The sequence below is a fragment of the Anomaloglossus baeobatrachus genome, chromosome 4 (genome assembly GCF_048569485.1).
Source record: "Anomaloglossus baeobatrachus isolate aAnoBae1 chromosome 4, aAnoBae1.hap1, whole genome shotgun sequence".
NCBI lineage: Eukaryota > Metazoa > Chordata > Amphibia > Anura > Aromobatidae > Anomaloglossus > Anomaloglossus baeobatrachus.
In genome coordinates, this window is record NC_134356.1 from 337,091,928 (window position 1) to 337,114,238 (window position 22,311).

The 22,311-nt window shown below is 42.9% G+C and overlaps 1 protein-coding gene across 7 annotated transcripts in view; it reads left to right on the forward strand.

Moving 5' to 3' along the window:
* The window catches only part of PTPRZ1 (protein tyrosine phosphatase receptor type Z1), a 387,789-nt gene that overhangs the window by 131,683 nt on the left and 233,795 nt on the right, over positions 1-22,311 (forward strand). For all 7 annotated transcript variants that reach the window (XM_075345050.1, XM_075345051.1, XM_075345052.1 and 4 more), the window contains exon 4: positions 17,735-17,886. In XM_075345050.1, coding sequence (XP_075201165.1) covers positions 17,735-17,886 — 152 coding nt within the window. The remainder of the gene's footprint in view (positions 1-17,734; positions 17,887-22,311) is intronic.

Consider the following 22,311-nt stretch of genomic DNA (forward strand, 5'->3'; position numbering starts at 1 on the left):
TCTTTTTTCATGTGCTGTACCTGGAAGATTACAGTAATTATCCCAAAGGAACGCAAACTGTTAAATGTATATAGCAATTGCATAATCATATTGTACTTTGCCTGAGGTCACACAAACAGCCATTTTCTAGTCAGTAACCTAAAATTGCGTGAGAGTCAGTAATATTTGTGAGTTAGCACTAGACACACTGCAGACTGTCCTTCCTTTAAGGAAGTTGACTCATCGAAGAGACAATATTTCATTTCTACATGCCCAAAGGGGTATATGGCAACACTGGCACACAAACCAGACTAAAGAATTGAGACGGGCTTCCAGAATTGCTGAGCGCAGATGGAAGAGGTCTCATTTCACCAAGCACTTCATTACATACAAACAAGCTCTCACCACTTTCAAGTCTGCACTCACTGCTGCAAAACAAACCTACTTCTAATCCCTCATATCCTCTCTCTCCCACAACCCTAAACAGCTATTCAATACTTTCAACTCTCTCCTCTGTCCCCCGGCACCACCTCCGTCTCCTCTCATCACAGCTGAAGACTTTGCCTCTTTCTTCAAGCAGAAGATTGACAACATCAGAGCAAGCTTTGGCCCACAATCACCACAGCCACTCCTCACAACTACTCAGCCTTATTCCTCCAAATCCAGCTTCTCCACCATGACAGAAGATCATCTTTTCACTCCACTCTCAAGATCACATCTCAAAACCTGCCTGATTAATCCACTCCCATCTCACCTCATCCCCAATCTCACCACAGTCTTCATCCCAACCCTAACCCATCTCTTCAACCTATCATTAACAACTGGTGTATTTCCTTCATGCTTTAAACATGCCTCCATCACACCCATCCTCAAAAAGCCCTCCCTTGATCCTTCCTCTGTGTCAAACTATCGCCCCATATCACTTCTTCCTTATGCCTCAAAACTACTGGAACAGCATGTCCATCTTGAACTGTCCTCTTACCTCTCTTCCTGCTCCCTCTTTGACCGACTACAATCTGGCTTCCGACCCTATCATTCCACTGAAACTGCCCTAACAAAAGTCACTAGCGACCTACTAACCGCAAAATCCAAGCGACACTACTCTGTCCTCCTCCTTCTGGACCTGTCCTCTGCCTTTGACACAGTAGACCACTCCCTTCTACTACAAATTCTATCATCTCTGGGCATCACAGACTTGGCGCTATCTTGGATCTCCTCATACTTAAAGGAACAAACTTTCAGCGTCTCCCACTCTCACACCACTTCCTGATCTTGCCCCCTATCTGTCGGGGTCCCCCAAGGTTCAGTTCTTGGACCCCTGCTGTTCTCCATTTACACCCTTGGCCTGGGACAGCTCATAGAGTCCCACGGCTTTCAGTATCATCTCTACGCTGATGATACGCAGATCTACCTCTCTGGACCTGACATCACCTCCCTACTAACCAGAATCCCGCAATGTCTGTCTGCTATTTCATCCTTTTTCTCTGCCCGATTCTTAAAATTGAACATGGACAAAACAGAATTCATTGTTTTTCCCCCCCACCACTCAACTCCCCCACCTGACATATCCATCAATGTCAATGGCTGCCCACTCTCCCCAGTCCCTCGTGGTCGCTGCCTGGGAGTATTCCTAGACTCTGATCTCTCTTTCAAGCCACACATCCAAGCCCTCTTCACCTCCTGCCACCTCCAACTTAAAAATATTTCTCGGATCCAAACACTCCTTTCCCAAGAAGCTGCAAAAACATTAGTACATGCCCTTATTATCTCCCGCCTGGATTATTGCAACCTCCTGCTCTGTGGCCTCCCTTCTAACAGTCTCGCACCCCTACAATCTATTCTAAACTATGCTGCCCGACTAATCCACCTGTCCCCCCACTACTCCCCAACCTCTCCTCTCTGCCAATCCCTTCACTGGCTTCTCATTGCCCAACGACTCCACTTCAAAACCCTAACCATGACCTACAAAAGCCATCCACAACCTGTCTCCTCCGTACATCTCTGACCTAGTATCCCGGTACTTACCTGCACGTAACCTTCGATCCTCACAAGATCTCCTTCTCTGCTCCCCTCTCATCTCCTCTTCCCACCATCGCATCCAAGATTTCTCCCGTGCCTCCCCCATACTCTGGAATGCTCTGCCACAACACATCAGACTCTTAGCCTACCTCAAGCCTACCTTGACAAGCTTCAAAAGGAACCTGAAGACCCACCTCTTCCGACAAGCCTACAACCTGCCGTAACCCTCAGTCTGATGCAGCGCCGCACAATCAGCTCTACCCTCACCTACTGTATCATCACCTATCCCTTGTAGACTGTGAGCCCTCGCGGGCAGGGACCTCTATCCTCCTGTACCTGTCTGTGTCTTGTATTGTTTATGATTATTGTACTTGCCCTATTATGTATACGCCTTTCACATGTAAAGCGCCATGGAATTGATGGCGCTATAATAATAAATAATAATAATAATAGAGAGGGGCACAGCGCTTTTTTGTGAGCCCAATAGAGATCCAATTTGTGGGAACAAGTCCTATTCTGGCTATTCTAAATGACGACTGTTAAACAGAGCCTGTCACCAGATTTGGTGGCTATAAGCTGCGGCCACCACCAGTGAACTCTTATATACAGCATTCCAGAATATTGTATATAGCCTAGGCCGCGCTGTAGAATGTAAAAATCACTTTTATAATACTTACCTACGAGGTGGTCCAATGTGTGTCACCGCTCTCCGGTCTGGCGCCTCCTCTCCGTCCGCCTTATACCCAACCCAGTATGGATGACGTTTCTATGTCATCCACACAGGCTGGCATTGTGGTCCTGCACAAGCGCACTTTGATCTGCCCTGCTGAGCAGGGCACATAAAAGTGCACCTGCAGAGGATCATAATGTCGGCATGGGTGGATGATGTAGAATGCATCATCCACATGGACTTCAGAATAAAGAGGATGGCGATTTGGCAAGATGAAGGAGGTGCCGGACCAAGAGAAGCGACACCCATCGGACCGTCCCCTGGGTGAGTATAATAAAAGTGATTTTTACATTATACAGAGTGGCCTAGGCTCTTATATACAGCATTCTGGAACGCTGTATATAAGGGTTCACTAGTGGTGGCCGCAGTTTATAGTCGCCAAATCTGGTGACAAGTTCCTTTTAATACTACATTTCTTCTGCAATGGCTGATGTAGCTGAAATGCCTGCCTAACCATGGCTTCAGCACTCCATTCAGCTTCTGATTTTTTTTATATACTGTTACCGTGTTTTTCCAAAAATAAGACACTGTCTTATATTTTTTTTTACTCCCAAAAAAGCCCTAGGGCTTATTCTTGGAGGAGGTCTTATTCTTGGAGAAACACGGTTGGGGGGTAAGTTTACCCCCAAAAAAGCAGACACCCCCCACTTCCCAGGAGACTCATACTCACCAGACCCAGATGTCTGCGTAGCTCCTAGGTCCTCCTGTGATCTCCGGTGGTTGCTGCATGCCATTCTCCCCTGCTTCTGGCTGACACGCTGACACACACAGCCAATTGCAGACACACACAGGAAATCACACATACAGCCGATCGCAGACACACACAGTCGATCGCAGACACACACAGCAGATCGCAGATGCACACAGCAGATCACATGCACAGCAGATCGCAGATGCATACAGCAGATCACATGCACAGCAGATCACACGCACAGCAGATCGCAGACACATACAGCAGATCGCAGACACACACAGCCGATCGCAGACACACACAGCAAATCACACACACAGCAGATCCCAAACACACACAGCAGATCCCAAACACACACAGCAGATCACACGCACAGCAGATCACACGCACAGCAGATCACACGCACAGCAGATCACACGCACAGCAGATCACACGCACAGCAGATCACACACACAGCAGATCACAGACACATACAGCAGATCACAGACACACACAGCAGATCCCAGACACACACAGCAAATCACACACACAGCAGATCCCAGACACACACAGCAAATCACACACACAGCAAGATCCCAGACACACACAGCAAATCACACACACAGCAGATCCCAGACACACACAGCAAATCACACACAGCAGATCGCAGACACACACAGCAAATCACACACACACCAGATCGCAGACACACACAGCAGATCACACGCACAGCAGATTGCAGACACACAGCAAATCACACGCACAGCAGATCGCAGACACACACAGCAGATCACAGACACACACACCAGATCGCAGACACACACACCAGATCGCAGACACACACAGATCGCAGACACACACAGCAGATCGCAGACACACACAGCAGATCGCAGACACACACAGCAGATCGCAGACACACACAGCAGATCGCAGACACACCCAGCCGATCGCAGACACACCCAGCCGATCGCAGACACACCCAGCCGATCGCAGACACACCCAGCCGATCGCAGACACACCCAGCCGATCGCAGACACACCCAGCCGATCGCAGACACACCCAGCCGATCGCAGACACACCCAGCCGATCGCAGACACACCCAGCCGATCGCAGACACACCCAGCCGATCGCAGACACACCCAGCCGATCGCAGACACACCCAGCCGATCGCAGACACACACAGCCGATCGCAGACACATACAGCCGATCGCAGATACAGCAGATCACAGACACACACAGTCGATCGCAGAAACATACATCCGATCGCAGACATATACATCCGATCGCAGACACACACAGCCGATCGCAGACACACACAGCAGAATACACACACAGCAGATCACACACACAGCCGATCGCAGATAAACACAGCCGATCGCAGACACACGCACACATCACATCACATCCAGCTCTTCGGGCCGCAGGGAATGATGAGAGCAAGTCATGTGTCCGGCCATAGGTCCTGTACTGCAGGTCCTTGCTCTCCACCGCACAGCCTCTCAGGATTCTGCCAGCGAGAAGAGATCGGTGTCGATGGATGTGGTGAGTGTGTATGCGATCCGATGTGTGTGAGATCCGATGTTTGTGTGTGCGATCTGATTATGTGTGCGATCCGATGTTTGTGTGTGAGATCGGATGATTGTGTGTGAGATCTGATTGTGTGTGTGTGTGTGTGTGAGAGATCTGATGTGTGCGGGTGTGCGATCACTGCAGGTCCTGCCGCTCAGTGTCGGGTGAGTGATTGCGGGGTGCCTCGCTGTCTATAATGAAGTATTCTGCAGTATCTTTATCTTTTTTAGCTGCACGGACACTTCATTACTGAACCGCGACTAGGGCTTATTTTCGGGGGAGGGCTTATATTTAAGCCTTGCTCCGAAAATGCTGAAAATCCCTGCTAGGGCTTATTTTTGGGGGAGGGCTTATTTTTGGAAAAACAAGGTAGTATATGTTCACACTGGGAATTTTGATGTATGAAACACTTAAAACACATTTTGAATATTTTTTTATATAAATTTTTAATTTGATCCGCTTCATAGACCATGTTAAAAAAAAATCTCACTAGCCCCAGAAACTTCTGAAAAACTGTGAAAGCGAATAAACATAGAATATTAGCATGGTCTACAACTTCAAAGCGTTATACTTTATCTGAAATGCATATGTTAAAGAGGAAAGTGCCTTAGTTGCCCTACATTTTTGTTAAGTTTTGTAATATTGTACTAAGCCATTTCTAAGATATCTCACCTCCTTCCTTGGATAGCAGATGCAAGGTGATGGCTACTAATGACAGATACTCCGGTACATGTAAGGTTTGGCACCTAATGTTTCAGAAATGCTGAACATCCCCCAAAAATGATCTTTGTGAATACAAATATTCTGATATTGTGGGTGACAATGGCACAGTATTGGCACTATCTTTAAATTTTGCCACCTTTCTACTTGCTAGATGACACAGACACTACTGAATTTTTAAAAACCTCACACAATATTGAATTCACTTGCTCCACTCAGTTCTACAATGCTTGGTGATAGTAGTGTGGCAGTATGTACAATATTTTAACATTTGAAACAAAAAAAAGTTCACCATTTACAGCTTAGGTATGCCTCCATGTTCTCCAAAATCCATTTAAACAATGGTGGTCATCATACATGAACAAAATGGTATATGGCTGGTTCTAACTAACAGCTTATTGCTTTCTAGCTACACTCCTCAATATTGAAATTCCAACACCAAGTAGAAAAAGACATGGAAATATGGAAATCACAGGAGTGATACACATGATAATGATATGTAAATGGAAACAACATTTTTCAAAACGTCAATGTATTTGGTATCGAGTGTGAGAGCCACATGCACAAATACAATTCCTTACATACCTTGGCATGTTATAGATGAAATTATTAATGGTTGTTTGATAAAGTCTCGGCCATGCTAAATGCCCTCTGGCACTCAAATCATCAAGACGTGCTGCTGTCAGCTCCCTTTGCAATTGACAGCTAATGGTGTTCCAAATGTGCTTAATGTGAGATAAATCAATAAACACTACAGGCTATGGTAGCATGTTTAGGCCATGCAGCCTGCTCACAGTAGGACAGGCAACATGTGGCCTGGCTTTGTCTTATTGGAAATGTTTCCTCCTACATTTTGTAGAAATGGCAGTTCCACTGATTCTACCATCATATCAATATAACGCCAAGCTGTTAGTGTACCTGGAATGAAGACTAAAAGGGTCTGGCTACCATACATTATGCCACTCCACACCGTAGTCCCAGTAGTACAACCGGTGTGACATTTTGTCATGAAGGCTTCATCATGGCATTGTCCACATGGTCTCTAAACCAATCTCTAGCTATCATTATGTCCAACGCAAAAGCGGGACTTATCACTGAAGATGATAGACCTCTATTCCTGCCTCCATTGCCATCTTGCTCTGCACCATGATAGTCTTTGAAGGAGATGATGTGAGGCTAATGGAATACCTGTAGCTGAATGTCTGGCTAGTATCCCAATGTCATACAAACACCTTCTGATGGTTTGTGTAGACGCCGTTTGACTGTTAGATTTGGTCTATGATGTCAAATTTTTCTTGCAGTTCAGAATTGATTGATTGTGGAACCAGTGGTACGGCCACTTATCCAAAGTATCTCAGGAGCCTTGGTTCAACACGATAACACCCGGCTGCATGTTGTTGCCCATCGCACACATCTATGATGTCATTGGTCAGCAATTACAAAGAGAGCGGCCAGCAGTGAATTTTGATGATTTGTGTACCTTAGTGCATTCAGTGTGGCAGAACATTCCTCAGACAACCATTACTAACCTCACTGATTGGATGAGTAGACATGTAAATGTGTGCATCTCTATATGTGACACTCATACACAATATTGAGGTTTTGAAAATTTTGTTCAGCATTTGCATATCATTAACATGTCTATCTGATTTCCATAATTCAATATCTTTTCCTTCTTGGTGTTCTTTAATGTTGAAGAGGATATTTATAGCTTGAATGACTCTACCGCTAGGGCAAAAAAATTCATAATAGCTTTGCTATCTGTTTGACTGTAGACCGGCACCTATAAATTAAAGCAAATACTCCAATATAAAAATATAACCTTTACTAGTCAATTTAAAAATATACACCCAAGTTAAATCTATAAACATGTTTAAATATAGGATATCCAACCAAAGCACAATAGACTATAGATATATATGTATATATCTCGATATATATCCAATTGACCTCTCCATATAAACTTCTAACAAAGGTACCTTCAAGTCAGCGTAGGTGACCCTAAGGTTCTTTTTGTCCCCCCGCTCAATGGCGGCTCTCCTTCCTGTCATTGGAGGTGACCCTAGGGTTCTTTTGTTCCCTTGCTCAACAGCGGCTCTAATCAATCAAAATCTCTACTTATAGGATGGCCATCTTGGAGTCATAAAACATCTATAAATCAAAGCAAATACTCCAAATATAAAAATATCTTTTCCTTCTTGGTGATCTTCAATATTGAAGAGGATATATATAGAATGAATTACTCTCACGGGAGGGCAAAAAAATTCATAATAGCTTTACAATCTGTTTGGCTATAGACCGGCACCCTGCATCACGACAATTTCTATAGGGTAGTTTAACAATATAAATAGCTGTTAAGCTTTAGATACATTTACATGTGGAATTTTTATTTAATTTAATTCTGTAGATATTGAAAATTTTGTAAATTGTGGAATATGTTACCAAAACTGGAAGCTGAACTCATCTCTTTTACAAAACACATAAAATGTGTAAATTTAATTATAACTTGGATGATTTTGATTGATGCTATGTAACCTTAATATTGTGTAGTCTGGAGTTCTTCACAGTTTACTCAAAGGACAGAACATAAATCGATGTTTAATTACCAGTAACATAGTAAATGACCTTACAGACCTCACGGTGATCTCTAGGGAATCTTGAGACATTCAGACTTTTCACTGTCTTGGTAAATATATTGCATGGAAGAAGTAAAAACTATTGTTAGGTCTTCCACGGCTTTTTCACAAAGGAGGCATTAATATGCTGTATAATGTTTTGTGTTAAAATGTCTCTGTTATTTTTACAGTCACGGCAGAGCGATTCACTCATATTTCTATTTGTGTGGCATGTAAGTTTCAGATTTTACACAATGTATTCATGAGTGAAATACTCAAGCTTCACAGAGTCATTCGATGGCCCATTCATAAAGACATCATGTAAACGCTAAGACACTTGCATTGAAAATACAGGGAAGCTATTTAGGATGCTTAAAAACACCTGCCTGAAAAAACAACTCCGTGTATCTTAGAGGTGGCATGCATCAGTGTTTGTCTTGTATGTCATCTAAGTATATAGCTTTAGGGATATAGCCAACAAAAACAATGCAACAAAAAAATTTTTTTTTTCATAGTCATAAAACTTTAATTTGCTTTGTACCCTTTGTTTAATGCTTTACATCTGTCAGAAGGGTTTGATCCTTGTGCATAGAATTCACAGCTGCCCTACCTTTTATGTAGTCACAGAGACTTTGGCCGTCCATGATAGCTGGTGGCTAAAAAAATTAACCTCTTTCTAGTTTGTGACAAAACTGTTGTTTTTATGCCCTGTATTGTTCACAGCTAACATGGGCCATGTTAGATGTTGTATTAAATATAGAGAAAGAATATAATAACTATCTTGCATTAATTGAAATGCCTTCTGTAGTCTCAACGACACTATACTAGTGCTGTAAATGAGAATGGGCCTGGGTAAAATTAAAGTAGACAATTGTGGGCCTTGATTTTTTTTAGGATTGCTCAGTAGTAATGACTTTTTTGAAACAATTAGAAAGCTACAGGGCTTTTTCAACCATGAAATAAGGACATGGTATTAGTTTTTCCTATATACAATCAACTAATGTCCCTTAAAGAGGTTTTCTACTACTAATGTGATCCACTTTCTTTTATCCTAACTCTTCCTAACTATCACTTTCCTAATATACTTTTGCTATCTCTTCTCTTCTTATAATGTTATCTCTAAGAGGCTTGTAAATACCTTTCTTGTTGCTTTGATGCTGCAGACTGGAATCGGACCAACTGAGCAGGGCAAGCCACTGATGGGGCTGAGAGGAGAGAGAAGCGTGATCTGGGTATGTGTTCCCAGACTGCTGTCACTCAAAAGAGAGGCAGCCCCACCCCCCACCAATGATATGATGTGCTCAGTTGGTCCGATTTTGGTCTGCAGTTGGAAGGATACAAGCTACAACAACAATACAGGCATTTAAGAACCTCTTAAGCTGGGTTCACACTAAGCGACAGCGACAACGACGTCACTGTTACGTCACCATTTTCTGTGACATAACAGCGACCTTGTAAGTCGCTGTTATGATCGCTGCTTAGCTGTCAAACAGAGCAGAAGCAGCGATCATAACGTCGCTGTGCTACATGTGCAGAGAGCAAGGAGCCGCGCTTAGCGCTGGCTCCTTGCTCTCCTAGGTACAGTACACATCGGGTTAATTAACCCGATGTGTACTGCAGCTACATGTCACAGTGCAGAGAGCAGGGAGCCGCGCACACTGCTTAGCGCTGGCTCCTTGCTCTCCTTGCTACAGTACACATCGGGTTAATTACCCGATGTGTACTGCAGCCACATGTGCACAGAGCAGGAGCCGGCACTGGCAGCAAGGGCGGAGGCTGGTAACGAAGGTAAATATCGGGTAACCAGGGAAAGGCCTTCCCTTGGTTACCCGATGTTTACGCTGGTTACAGCTTACCGCAGCTGCCAGACGCCGGCTCCTGCTCCCTGCTCGCTTCATTTCGTCGCTCTCTCGCTGTCACACACAGCGATGTGTGTGTCACAGCGGAAGAGTGACGACCAAAAAATGAAGCTGGACATTCAGCAACGACCGGCGACCTCACAGCAGGGGCCAGGTCGTTGCTGGATGTCACACACAGCGACAGCGACGGGACGTCGCTGCAACGTCACAGAAAATGGTGACGTAGCAGCGATGTCGTTGTCGCTGTGTGTGACACCAGCTTTAGAGATAAGCTTACATGAGCAAAGTAGATAGCAGAAGTATATTAGGAAAGTGATAGTTAGGAAGAGTTAGGATAAAAGAAAGGAGTTCACATTAGTAGTGGAAAACTTCTTTAAGTCACGTGTGCATACGTTTTATTGCTAATACAGTCAGGGCCAAAAGTTTTGAGAATGACACCAAAATTATATTTTCACATGATCTGTTGCCCTCTGGTTTTTAATTGTGTTTGTCTGATGTTTACATCACATACAGAAATATAATTGCAATCATATTATGAGTACCAAAAGGTTATATTGACAGTTAGAATGAGTTAATGCAGCAAGTCCATATTTGCAGTGTTGACCCTTCTTCTTCAGGACCTATGCAATTTTCCCTGGCATGCTCTCAATCAACTTCTGGATCAAATCCTGACTGATAGCTGTCTATTCTTGCATAAGCAATGCTTGCATTTTGCCAGAATTTGTTTGGTTTTTGTTTGTCCACCCGTCTTTTGATGATTGTCCACAAGTTCTCAATGGGATTAAGATCTGGGGAGTTTCCAGGCCATGGACCCAAAACCTCTATGTTTTGTTCCATGAGCCATTTAGTGATCACCTTTGCTTTATGGCAAGGTGCTCCATCATGCTGGAAAAGGTATTGTTGGGCGCCAAACTGCTCTTGGGCAGTTGGGAGAAGTTGCTCTTGGAGGACATTCTGGTACCATTCTTTATTCATGACTGTGTTTTTAGGCAAGACTGTGAGTGAGCCGATTCCCTTGGCTGAGAAGCAACCCCACACATGAATCGTTTCAGGATGCTTAACAGTTGGCATGAGACAAGACTGGTGGTAGCGTACACCTCTTCTTCTCCTAATAAGCTGTTTTCCAGATGTCCCAAACAATCGAAAAGGGGATTCATCTGAGAAAATAACTTTACCCCAGTCCTCAGCAGTCCACTCCCTGTACCTTTTGCAGAATATCAGTCGGTCCCTTATGTTTTTTCTGGGGAGAAGTGGCTTCTTTGCTGCCCTCCTTGAAATCAGGCCTTGCTCAAGCAGTCTCCGCCTCACAGTGCATGCAGAAGCACTCACACCAGCCTGCTGCCATTGCTGAGCTAGCTCGGCACTGCTGGTAGTCCGATCCCGCAGCTGAAACAGGTTTAAGATACGGTCCTGGCGTTTGCTGGTCCTTCTTGGGTGCCCTGGAGCCTTTTTGGCAACAATGGAAGCTCTCTCCTTGAAGTTCTTGATGATGCGATAGATTGTTGACTGAAGTGCAATCTTTGTAGCTGCGATACTCTTCCCTGTTAGGCCATTTTTGTGCAGAGCAATGATGGCTGCACGTGTTTCTTTAGAGATAACCATGGTTAAGTGAAGAGAAACAATGATACCAAGCACCAGCCTCCTTTTAAAGTGTCCAGTGGTGTCATTCTTACTTAATCATGACTGATTGATCGCCAGCCCTGTCCTCATCAACACCCACACCTGTGTTAATGGAACAATCACTAAAACAATGTTAGCTGCTCCTTTTAAGGCAGGAATGCAATGATGTTGAAATGTGTTTTGGGGGTTAAAGTTCATTTTCTTAGCCAATATTGACTTGCTAGTAATTGCTGTTAAGCTGATCACTCTTTATGACATTCTGGAGTATATGCAAATTGCCATTAGAAAAACTTAAGCAGTAGACTTTGTAAAAATTAATATTTGTAGCATTCTCAAAACTTTTGGCCATGACTGTACAGTGAAGTTCTGAAAATGATTATAATATCCAGTAACAAGTGGGAAAAACCAATACAACATAAAGGTTGACAGTCAAGCAGGAAGAAGTGGTGCTGAGCGGGGAATAGAGCTGGAATGACTAAGGCTTCAAATCTAAAGCCTCATTTACATATAAATTCAAATGCTGATTTCTTGTTCAGTAATGGACAAACTAGTTAATTATAGGTATTGCTGGACTTTCCATTGAAAGAGTTACATATGCATATAAATTGGCTGGGGGGGGGGGTGAAATCCTGATGACTGACTGCACCACTGAACCCAGCTTATTCATTATTCACTTATACACGTAATGTAATGAACACAGAAAATTGAGCTGATCTAGGAACTCCTGTATTTTGTCAAAAGAGAAGCAATTTTGCAGCTACATGTACTTCATAGGACTGGATAGACTCCACACATCAGTAGGCCTAAAGTTGCTAAATTATTCTTTCTGTTGGAATTGTTCATGGACACCCTGATGAGATAGTTAAGACAAGCAGCATGCAACAGTTCTAGTGAAAACTAAATAACTGGAATGACATAAAACCAGAAAATACCTGAGGCTGACACAAGATGAGCCAATATTCCTTTGTTATACTAAAAGAGCAAGTATGCAATTTAGCACTTGTCCAGAAGGCAGAAAAAAAATCTAATTGTTTTATCCTTCTAAGGAAGATCTAATTTGAAAACATTTTTCCAATAGACCATTTCCTGTAAATAACTTTCCATAAACCTGTAACCACCAGAACAGAAGAGCATCATGCCTTAACTCATAAATGGCCCTCTATAGGACTTGTACTTTCAGACTCATCTAGAGATGAAAAAAGACTATTTTTACAGTGCAGATTAAAAATATGAAAAAATAAATCTGCTTAGTTGTTATGAACAACATCCTGATTTTTTTCTTCATCAATTTTCATTTTTGCATTTTAACTCTTACCAACATTGGACGTACTGGGTACGTCATGGTTCATGAGCCGGCGGTGAGTCCCTCACATGTCTGCTGAGTTATACAGCAGACATGTGCCGCTATCCACAATCCACTCATTCCTGTTAACTCCTTAGATCGCGCTGTCAAAATGTGACAGCGCGATTTAAATCACTGCAGCGGGTAACACGCACTTACCCGCTGCCATCAGAGGCCCCATGACGCGATCACGGGGAGCTGTAGCTTGCCATGGTAGCACAGGGTCATGTGATGACTCCTGACGCTATCATGACTCACTTCTTGTTACAGCTGGCAGAGCGCTGGCTGTAACAGAAGATGAGTATTTCTGCTAATCTGAGCTGTGCAGCTATGATCAGCAGAAATGAACAAGCGATCAGACTGCTGATCCTTATAGTCCCCAAGAGGGATTTGTAAAATAAATAAAAAAAATAAAAAAGTTTAAAAAAATAAAATAAAAAACCTAAACGTTCAAATCACCCCCTTTTGCCCCATTGAAAATTAAAGGGTTAAAAAACCCAAAAATATATACACATATTTGGTATCGAAGCATTCAGAAATGCCTGATCTATCAAAGTATAAAATCAATTAATCAGATTGGTAAACAGTGTAGCGGCAAAAAATTCCAAACGCCAACATTACGTTTTTTGGTCATCTCAAATTTTGTACAAAATTCAAGAACAGGCGATCAAAAAGTAGCAAAATATCTGCACAAAAATGGTACCATTAAAAATGTCAGCTCAAGATGCAAAAAATAAGTTGTCACTGAGCCGTATCCCGAAAAATGAACTCTACAGGTTGCGGAAAGTGGTGCAAAAAGTGTGCCACTTTTTTTGGACAAACCTTCTGAATTTTATTTTTAACCCCTTAGATAAAAGTAAACGTATCCATGTTTGGTATCTACGAACTCATACCGACCAAAGTCATCACATAACACTTTAGTTTTACCATATAGTGAACACGGTGAATAAATACCCCCAAAACAATTCTGCAATTGCACTTTTTTTGCAATTTTTGCGCACTTGGAATTTTTTGTCATTTTCCAGTATACTATACACCGTGTGCAGAATTATTAGGCAAGTTGTATTTTAGAGGATTTTTTTATTATTGATCAACAACTATTTTCTCAATCAACCCAAAAAGAAAGATAAATATCAAAGCTTAATATTTTTGGAAGTTGGAGTGGTGTTTTTTTTAGATTTGGCTATCTTAGGAGGATATCTGTTTGTGCAGGTAACTATTACTGTGCAGAATTATTAGGCAACTTAATAAAAATAAAATATATTCCCATCTCACTTGTTTATTTTCACCAGGTAAACCAAAATAACTGCACAAAATTTAGAAATAAACATTTCTGACATGCAAAAACAAAACCCCAAAAAAATTAGTGACCAATATAGCCACCTTTTTTTATAATGATACTCAACAGCCTACCATCCATAGATTCTGTCAGTTGCTTGATCTGTTTACAATCAACATTGCGTGCAGCAGCCACCACAGCCTCCCAGACACTGTTCCGAGAGGTGTACTGTTTTCCCTCCCTGTAGATCTTACATTTTATGAGGGACCACAGTCCCAGTTCTCTATGGGGTTCAGATCAGGTGAAAAAGGGGGCCATGTCATTGTTTTTTCATCTTTTAAGCGGGCTTTACATGCTACAATAAATCTTACGATGTGTCGGCGGGGTCATGTCGTAAGTGACGCACATCCGGCATCGTAAGTAATATTGTAGCGTGGAAAACCTACGTGCGATTGAACGAAAAACCGTTCATTGCATGCACGTCGTTCAAAAGCTAAAAATTGTACGTCGGGTTGTTCAATGTTCCCGAGGTAGCACACATCGCAGTGTGTGACACCCCGGGAATGATGAACAGATCTTACCTGCGTCACGCGGCTCCCACCGGTAATGCGGAAGGAAGGAGGTGGGCGGGATGTTTACGTCCCACTCATCTCCGCCCCTCCGCTTCTATTGGCCGGCTGCCGCGTGACGTCGCTGTGACGCCGAACATCCCTCCCACTTCAGGAAGTGGATGTTTGGCGCCCACATCGAGGTTGTATGGAAGGGTAAGTACATGTGACGGCAATTAATCGTTTGTGTGACACGATCAACAAATTGTACGTGTCGCACATACGATGGGGGCGTGTCACATCGCATATGATATCGTATCCTTAATTGTAAGGTGTAAAGCATGCTTTAGACCTTTACTGGCCAGCCACGCTGTGGAGTAGTTGGATGTATGTGATGGAGCACTGTCCTGCATGAAAATCATGTTTTTCTTGAACGATACCGACTTCTTCCTGTACCACTGCTTGAAGAAGTTGTCTTCCAGAAACTGGCAGTAGGTCTGGGAGTTAAGCTTCACTCCATCCTCAACCCGAAAAGGTCCCACAAGTTCATCTTTGATGATACCAGCCCATACCAGTACCCCACCTCCACCTTGCTGGTGGCTGAGTCGGAGTGGAGCTCTCTGCCCTTTACTGATCCAGCCTCTGGCACATCCATCTGGTCCATCAAGAGTCACTCTCATTTCATCAGTCCATTAAGCCTTTGAAAAATCAGTCTTAAGATATTTCTTGGCCCAGTCTTGACGTTTTATCTTATGTTTCTTGTTCAAAGGTGGTCATTTTTCAGCCTTACTTACCTTGGCCATGTCCCTGAGTATGGCACACCTTGTGCTTTTTGATACTCCCGTAACGTTGCAGCTCTGAAATATAACCAAACTGGTGGCAAATGGCATCTTGGCAGCTTCACGCTTGATTTTCCTCACTTCATGGGCAGTTATTTTGCGCCTTTTTTTGCCCAACATGCTTCTTGCAACCCTATTGGCTATTTGCCATGAAGTGCTTGATTGTTCAGTGATCACGCTTCAAACGTTTGACAATTTCAAGACTGCTGCATCCCTCTGCAAGACATCTCACTATTTTGGACTTTTCAGAGCCCATCAAATCTCTCTTCTGACCCATTTTGCCAAAGCAAACGAAGTTGCCTTATAATTAAGCACACCTTAAATAGGGTGTTGATGTCATTACACCACACCCCTCCTCATTACAGAGATACACCTGATTTACTTAATTGGTAGTTGGCTCTCAAGCCTATACAGCTTGGATGGAGTAGGAAAACATGTATTAAAATTGTCATGTGATCAAAATACTCATTTGCCTAATAATTCTGCACACAGTGTATGCTAAAATTCATGGTTTTGTTTAAAAGTACAACTCGTCCCACAAAAAACAAGTTCTCATATGGCAAGATTGACAGAAAAATAAAAAAGTTATGGCTCTCGGAAGAAGGGGATCAAAAAATGAAAAAAACGGAAAATCGCTCGGTGTTGAAGGGGTTAACCCCTTCCCTGACTTTGATGTGGGTTTGCACGCCGAGTCCTCATCTTTCTTGGCAGACGATTGCTGAATGATTCAAGTATCATCTGCATCCAACAGCCATGAGTGGAGCTCTGCCCATTGCTGTTAACTTGTTAGATGCCACAGTCAATCTCTGACAGTGGCATTTAATGCGCACCGCCAGGGTGGTTGCATAATTCAACTCACCCATTGGCGCACCTACGCCTTTATAATGGGGCACTGATGGGTTGCCTTGACCGCTGCAGATCTGCTGAAGACCCACATGCTTTTCATGACAGTTGTCCTATGAAAGCCAGTATTTAGCTGGTGATCATAGGACACCGTGATTTTCACTATAGATAGCAGTGCATCATTACAAGCAATTGGATGATCGCAGAGTCAAGTCTCCTTAATTGACAACAAATACAGTAAAAAATGTAAAAAAACCCCCAGCTTTTAAAAATATGAAAACAATAAAAAATATATAAAATTTCCAATCACCACCTTTTGCTCTAAAATAAAAATAAAGCAATTTAAAAAAATACACATATTTGGTATAGCTGCATGCATAAAAATCCGATCTATCAAAACATAAACTTAATTAATCCAATTGGTAAATGGACTTGGGGAAAAAAAGAAAAAATGCCAAAATTACATTTCTTTGGCCACCCCAACTTTGCATAAAAAAAAGCATTGAGAGGAGATCAAAACATCGTATCTTATGCAAAATGCAATCAGTAAAAATGGCAACTGTGGGCACAAAAAACAATTCCTCACACTACCTCAGATCCAGAAAACTGAAAACATTACACGTCTTAGATAATGGTGACAGAAGCAAAAATCCAAATTTCCAAATTTTCTTTCACCACTTAAATAATAAAAACTTTTTTTATGTTTGTAAAGAATCCTTCCCTCCTGAAAAATTTATAGTGCATGACCTGGTAACATAAATAGTATAATTTAAAAGTACAACTTTTCCCACAAAAAAAAATCCCTCGCATGGTTATGTAGCTGAAAAAAAATACAAAAGTTATGGCTCTTGAAAGAAGGGGAGGAAAAAATGAAAATGAAAACGAAAAATACTGAATATAGCACAGTTATGACGGGGTTAAACGTGCTTGTCATTTCCCTTTTTTTGGTAGTATCTAGTATGTTGTATCTTAGATAGTTTTCTACTGTCAACACAGCAAATGTATTGTATAACCAATGTCTCTATAATGCCTGATAACACCTAAAATAATATTTATTTATTGATTTAATCGATTTTAATACCTTATTTTCTTGGTTCTTCAGTGGAAATTAATCTGACAGGAGAATATTACCTTAGTGGTGGTGCCTTAGATGCGGCTTACCGAGCTAGCAGAATAACGTTTCACTGGGGAAAATGCAATGCTACATCAGAAGGATCAGAGCACAGTTTGGAAGGACAGAAATTCCCTTTAGAGGTAATTCATTTTATTTAATATCTTTAAATAATTCTAAAGTAAAGATATGTTCAATAATTCTATGCCAAATAAGACCAATACAGGCTAAATAAGCCTTGTGCTAGTTACCCCATGTCATAATTCTTGTAATCTGATCACAGACCTATCCAAGGTGTGAAGGTCTTCTACGGACTTTGCATCTACATACAAAGTATCCACAAATTTGCAACAAAATGTGCATGTTTTAGATGATGATTTTGCCTCATATTTTGTTGCATTGCTAGGGTGAAGTTTGTAATGCATTCTGCAAAAGAAATTGACATGCTCTGGATTTCATTACATGTGCAAATAATGTTCTCAATATGTACAGTGGGGAAATAAAGTATTTAGTCAGCCACCAATTGTGCAAGTCCTCCCACTTAAAAAGATGAGAGGCCTGTAATTGACATCATAGGTAGACCACAACTATGGGAGACAAAATAAGAAAGCAAATCCAGAAAATCACCTTGTCTGATTTGTCAAGATTTGTTTTGCAAATTATGGTGGAAAATAAGTATTTGGTCAATGACAAAAGTTCATCTCAATATTTTGTTATATATCCTTTGTTGGCAATGACAGAGGTCAAACGTTTCCTGTAAGTTTTCACAAGGTTGGCACACACTGTTGGTGGTATGTTGGCCCCTTCCTCCATGCAGATCTCTTCTAGAGCAGTGATGTTTTTGGCCTGTCACTGGGCAACTCGGACATTCAACTACCTGAAAAGGTTTTCTATGGGGTTGAGATCTGGAGACTGGCTAGGCCACTCCAGGACCTTCATATGCTTCTTACGAAGCCACTCCTTTGTTGCTCTAGCGGTGTGCTTGGGATCATTATCATGCTGAAAGACCCAGCCACGTTTCATCTTCAATGCCCCTGCTGATAGAAGGAGGTTTGCACTCAAAATCTCACAATACATGGCCCCATTAATTCTTTCATGTACACGGATCAGTCGTCCTAGTCCCTTTGCAGAGAAACAGCCACAAAACATGATGTTGCCGCCCCCATGCTTCACAGTAGATTTGGTGTTCTTTGGATGCAACTTAGCATTCTGTCTCATCCAAACACGACAAGTTTTGTTTCTACCAAACAGTTCTTCTTTGGTTTCATCAGACCACATGACATTTTCCCAATACTCTTCTGCATAATCCAAATGCTCTCTAGCAAACTTCAGACGGGCCTGAATCTGTACTGGCTTAAGCAGGGGAACACGTCTGGCACTGCAGAATCTGAGTCCTTGGCAGCATAGTATGTTACTGATGGTAGCCTTTGTTACAGTAGTCCCAGCTCTATGCAGGTCATTCACTAGGTCCCCCCATATGGTTCTGGGATTTTTGCTCACTGTTCTTGTGATCATTTTGACTCCACGGGGTGAGATCTTGCGTGGAGCCCCAGATCGAGGGAGATTATCAGTGGTCTTGTATGTCTTCCATTTTCTTATTATTGCTCCCACAGTTGATTTCATCACACCAAGTTGCTTGCCTATTGCAGATTCAGTCCTCTCAGCCTGGTGCAGTGTTACAGTTTTGTTTCTGGTGTCCTTTGACAGCTCTTTGGTCTTCGCCATAGTGAAGTTTGGAGTGTAACTGTTTGAGGTTGTGGACAGGTGTCTTTTGTACTTATAACTAGAGATGAGCCACCCCCCTGGAGTTCGAGTTCCGTTCGGTTCGTCGAATGGTGCCCCGTTCGACGAGCCGTTCGACGAACCTCTCGAACCCCATTGAAAACAATGGGAGGCAATCACAAACACATAAAAACACATTATAAATGTACCATACAGTTAATAAACATTGTCATAACACTTACCGGTCCCCGCGATCCGTCCTGCACTCTGTCTCATGTCGCTATTCCTTCCGATGATCGCTGCGTTCTCCCGGTAACCAGCACTGACAGGACCTTCCGTGACATCAAAATAGCCATGTGACCAGTCACGTGTCTGTTATCTCATTGGCTACAGACTGGTCACATGACTATGACGTGTCATGTAGGACCTGTCAGTGCATCTCTCCAGTACGTGATGCTCGTTTGTGCATCCCGGTGTACCGGCGACATGCTCTGGCACACGGTCGGGTTCCCGGTCTGCTTCCCCGTTCCATTATAAACCGGCTGCCACAGCCGGTCAATAACGGAGATCACTGTTGCTATAACAACGCGCCTGTCAGTGGTGACGTCACCACTTACAAGCAGCAGCTCCTTCTCACTCACGGAGTGAAAACACTACACTGCACTGATGTAGCAGAGCTGCTTGTGTTGAAGGAGAAAGAAGACAGAAGAGCCGGATCGTGCAGGGATAAAAGGGAGTAATAAACATGGGGTCGCTAATGTGTCTGTGTATTTATTTCTATTAAAGTATTTTTTCTCTGTGTGGTGTCTTTTTTTAACCCTTTATTGGAGATTCTTAATGGCCGGGTCAAACTTGCCTGACATTAAGAATCTCTGGCTTAATACTAGCTAGTAAAACAAAGCCAGTATTAACCCATAATTACCCAGCAAGCCACCGTCACCAGGGCTGTTGGAAGAGTTGATACAGCGCCAGATGATGGCGCTTCTATGAAAGCGCCATTTTCTGGGGCGGCTGCAGATTGCAATTCACAGCAGAGGCGCCCAGAAACCTCGGGCTAACCTGTGCTGCGGATTCCAATCCCCAGCTGCCTAGTTGTACCTGGCTGGGCACAAAAATATGGGGAAGCCCACGTCATTTGTTTTTTAATTATTTCATGAAATAAGTGAAATAATTAAAAAAACTGGCTTTCCTATATTTTTAGTTCCCAGCCGGGTACAAATAGGCAGCTGGGGGTTGGGGGCAGTCGTACCTGCCTGCTGTACCTGGCTAGCATACAAAAACATGGCGAAGCTGTATGGACTATGCTGAGCCTTGTAGTTCTGCAGCTGCTGTCTGCTCTCCTGCATACACTAGTGAATGGAGCATGCTGAGCCTTGCCATTCTGCAGCTGCTGTCTGCTCTCCTCCATACAGACAGCAGCTGCAGAACTACAAGGCTCAACATACTCCATCCAGGACTGTATGCAGGACTTTTTGCCCCCCAAAAAACTTATTTGGGCTTCGCCATATTTTTGTATGCTAGCCAGGTACAGCAGGCAGCTACGGGCTGCCCCCAACCCCCAGCTGCCTATTTGTACCCGGCTGGAAACAAAAATATAGGGAAGCCCTTTTTTTATTATTTCATGAATTTCATGAAATAATTGAAAAACAAATGACGTGAACTTCGCCATATTTTTGTGTCCAGCCAGGTACAACTAGGCAGCTGGGAATTGGAATCCGTAGCACAGGTTGGCCTGAGCTTTCTGGGCCCCTCTGCTGCGAATTGAAGTCCGCAGCCGCCCCAGAAAATGGTGCTTTCATAGATGCGCCATCATCTGGCTCTGTATCCAACTCTTCCAACAGCTCTGGTGACGGTGGCTTGATGGGTAATAATGGGGTTAGGGCTAGCTGTATATTATCAACTGGCCCTAAGCACAGCAGCTGATTGTATAAACGGCTTTTATACAATCAGCTGATACATCAGTGCAAAAAAAAAACAAAACAAACTTCAGTGCAGGCTCCTGTCCGACAGCATCAGCTGATAGTTTAGCCGGCCGGGTGGTAAAAAGCCGGCCTCACCGCTCGACTTATAGTGTCAGCTGATGCTGTCAGGTGACCGCATCAGCTGATCACCGCCAGGTCTGAGAAAGAGAGAGAGAAAGAAGAGAGAGAGAGAAAGAAAAGAGAGAGGAGAAAGAAGATGATGTAGAGAAAGGAGAGAGAGAAAGGAGAGAGAGAAAGGAGAGAGATAGAAGGAGAGAGAGAGAAGGAGAGAAAGAAAGGAGAGAGAAAGGAGAGGAAGAGAGAAAGAAAGGAGAGGAAGAGAGAGAGAAAGAAGAGAGAGAAGAGAAAGAGAAAGAAGAGATAGAAGAGAAAGAGGAGAAAGAAGAGAAGGAAAAGAGAGAGAGAGAAAGGAGAGAGAGAAAGGAGAGAGAGAAAGGAGAGAGAGAAAGGAGAGAGAGACAGAATGAGAAATAAAGGAGAGAGAGAAAGAAGAGAAAGAGAAAGAAAGGAGAGAGAGAGAAAGGAGAGAGAGAAAGGAGAGAGAGAGCTCACAGCTGATGTCCAGCTCCTCCCTTCAGTGCATAATTAAATTATATTTATAAATATATTATAAATATAAGTTAAAATTAAAAATAAAAAAAAATTTTTTTTACCAGTTCCAGAACTCATGACCTTATGCTCCCTAGGTGAGCACTCTATCCACTCAGCTATTGCCTCTTATGTGAATGTTAGGCAGATTTGCTAATCTTGAAGTCTGGATTGCTGAAGTCTCAGCTGACCACGTGATTCACTTCATTGCTACGTGAAGCTCATGCAGAGCACTCATGTTCTGTAGCAGAGATGACAGTGTCGTTGCATTACGTC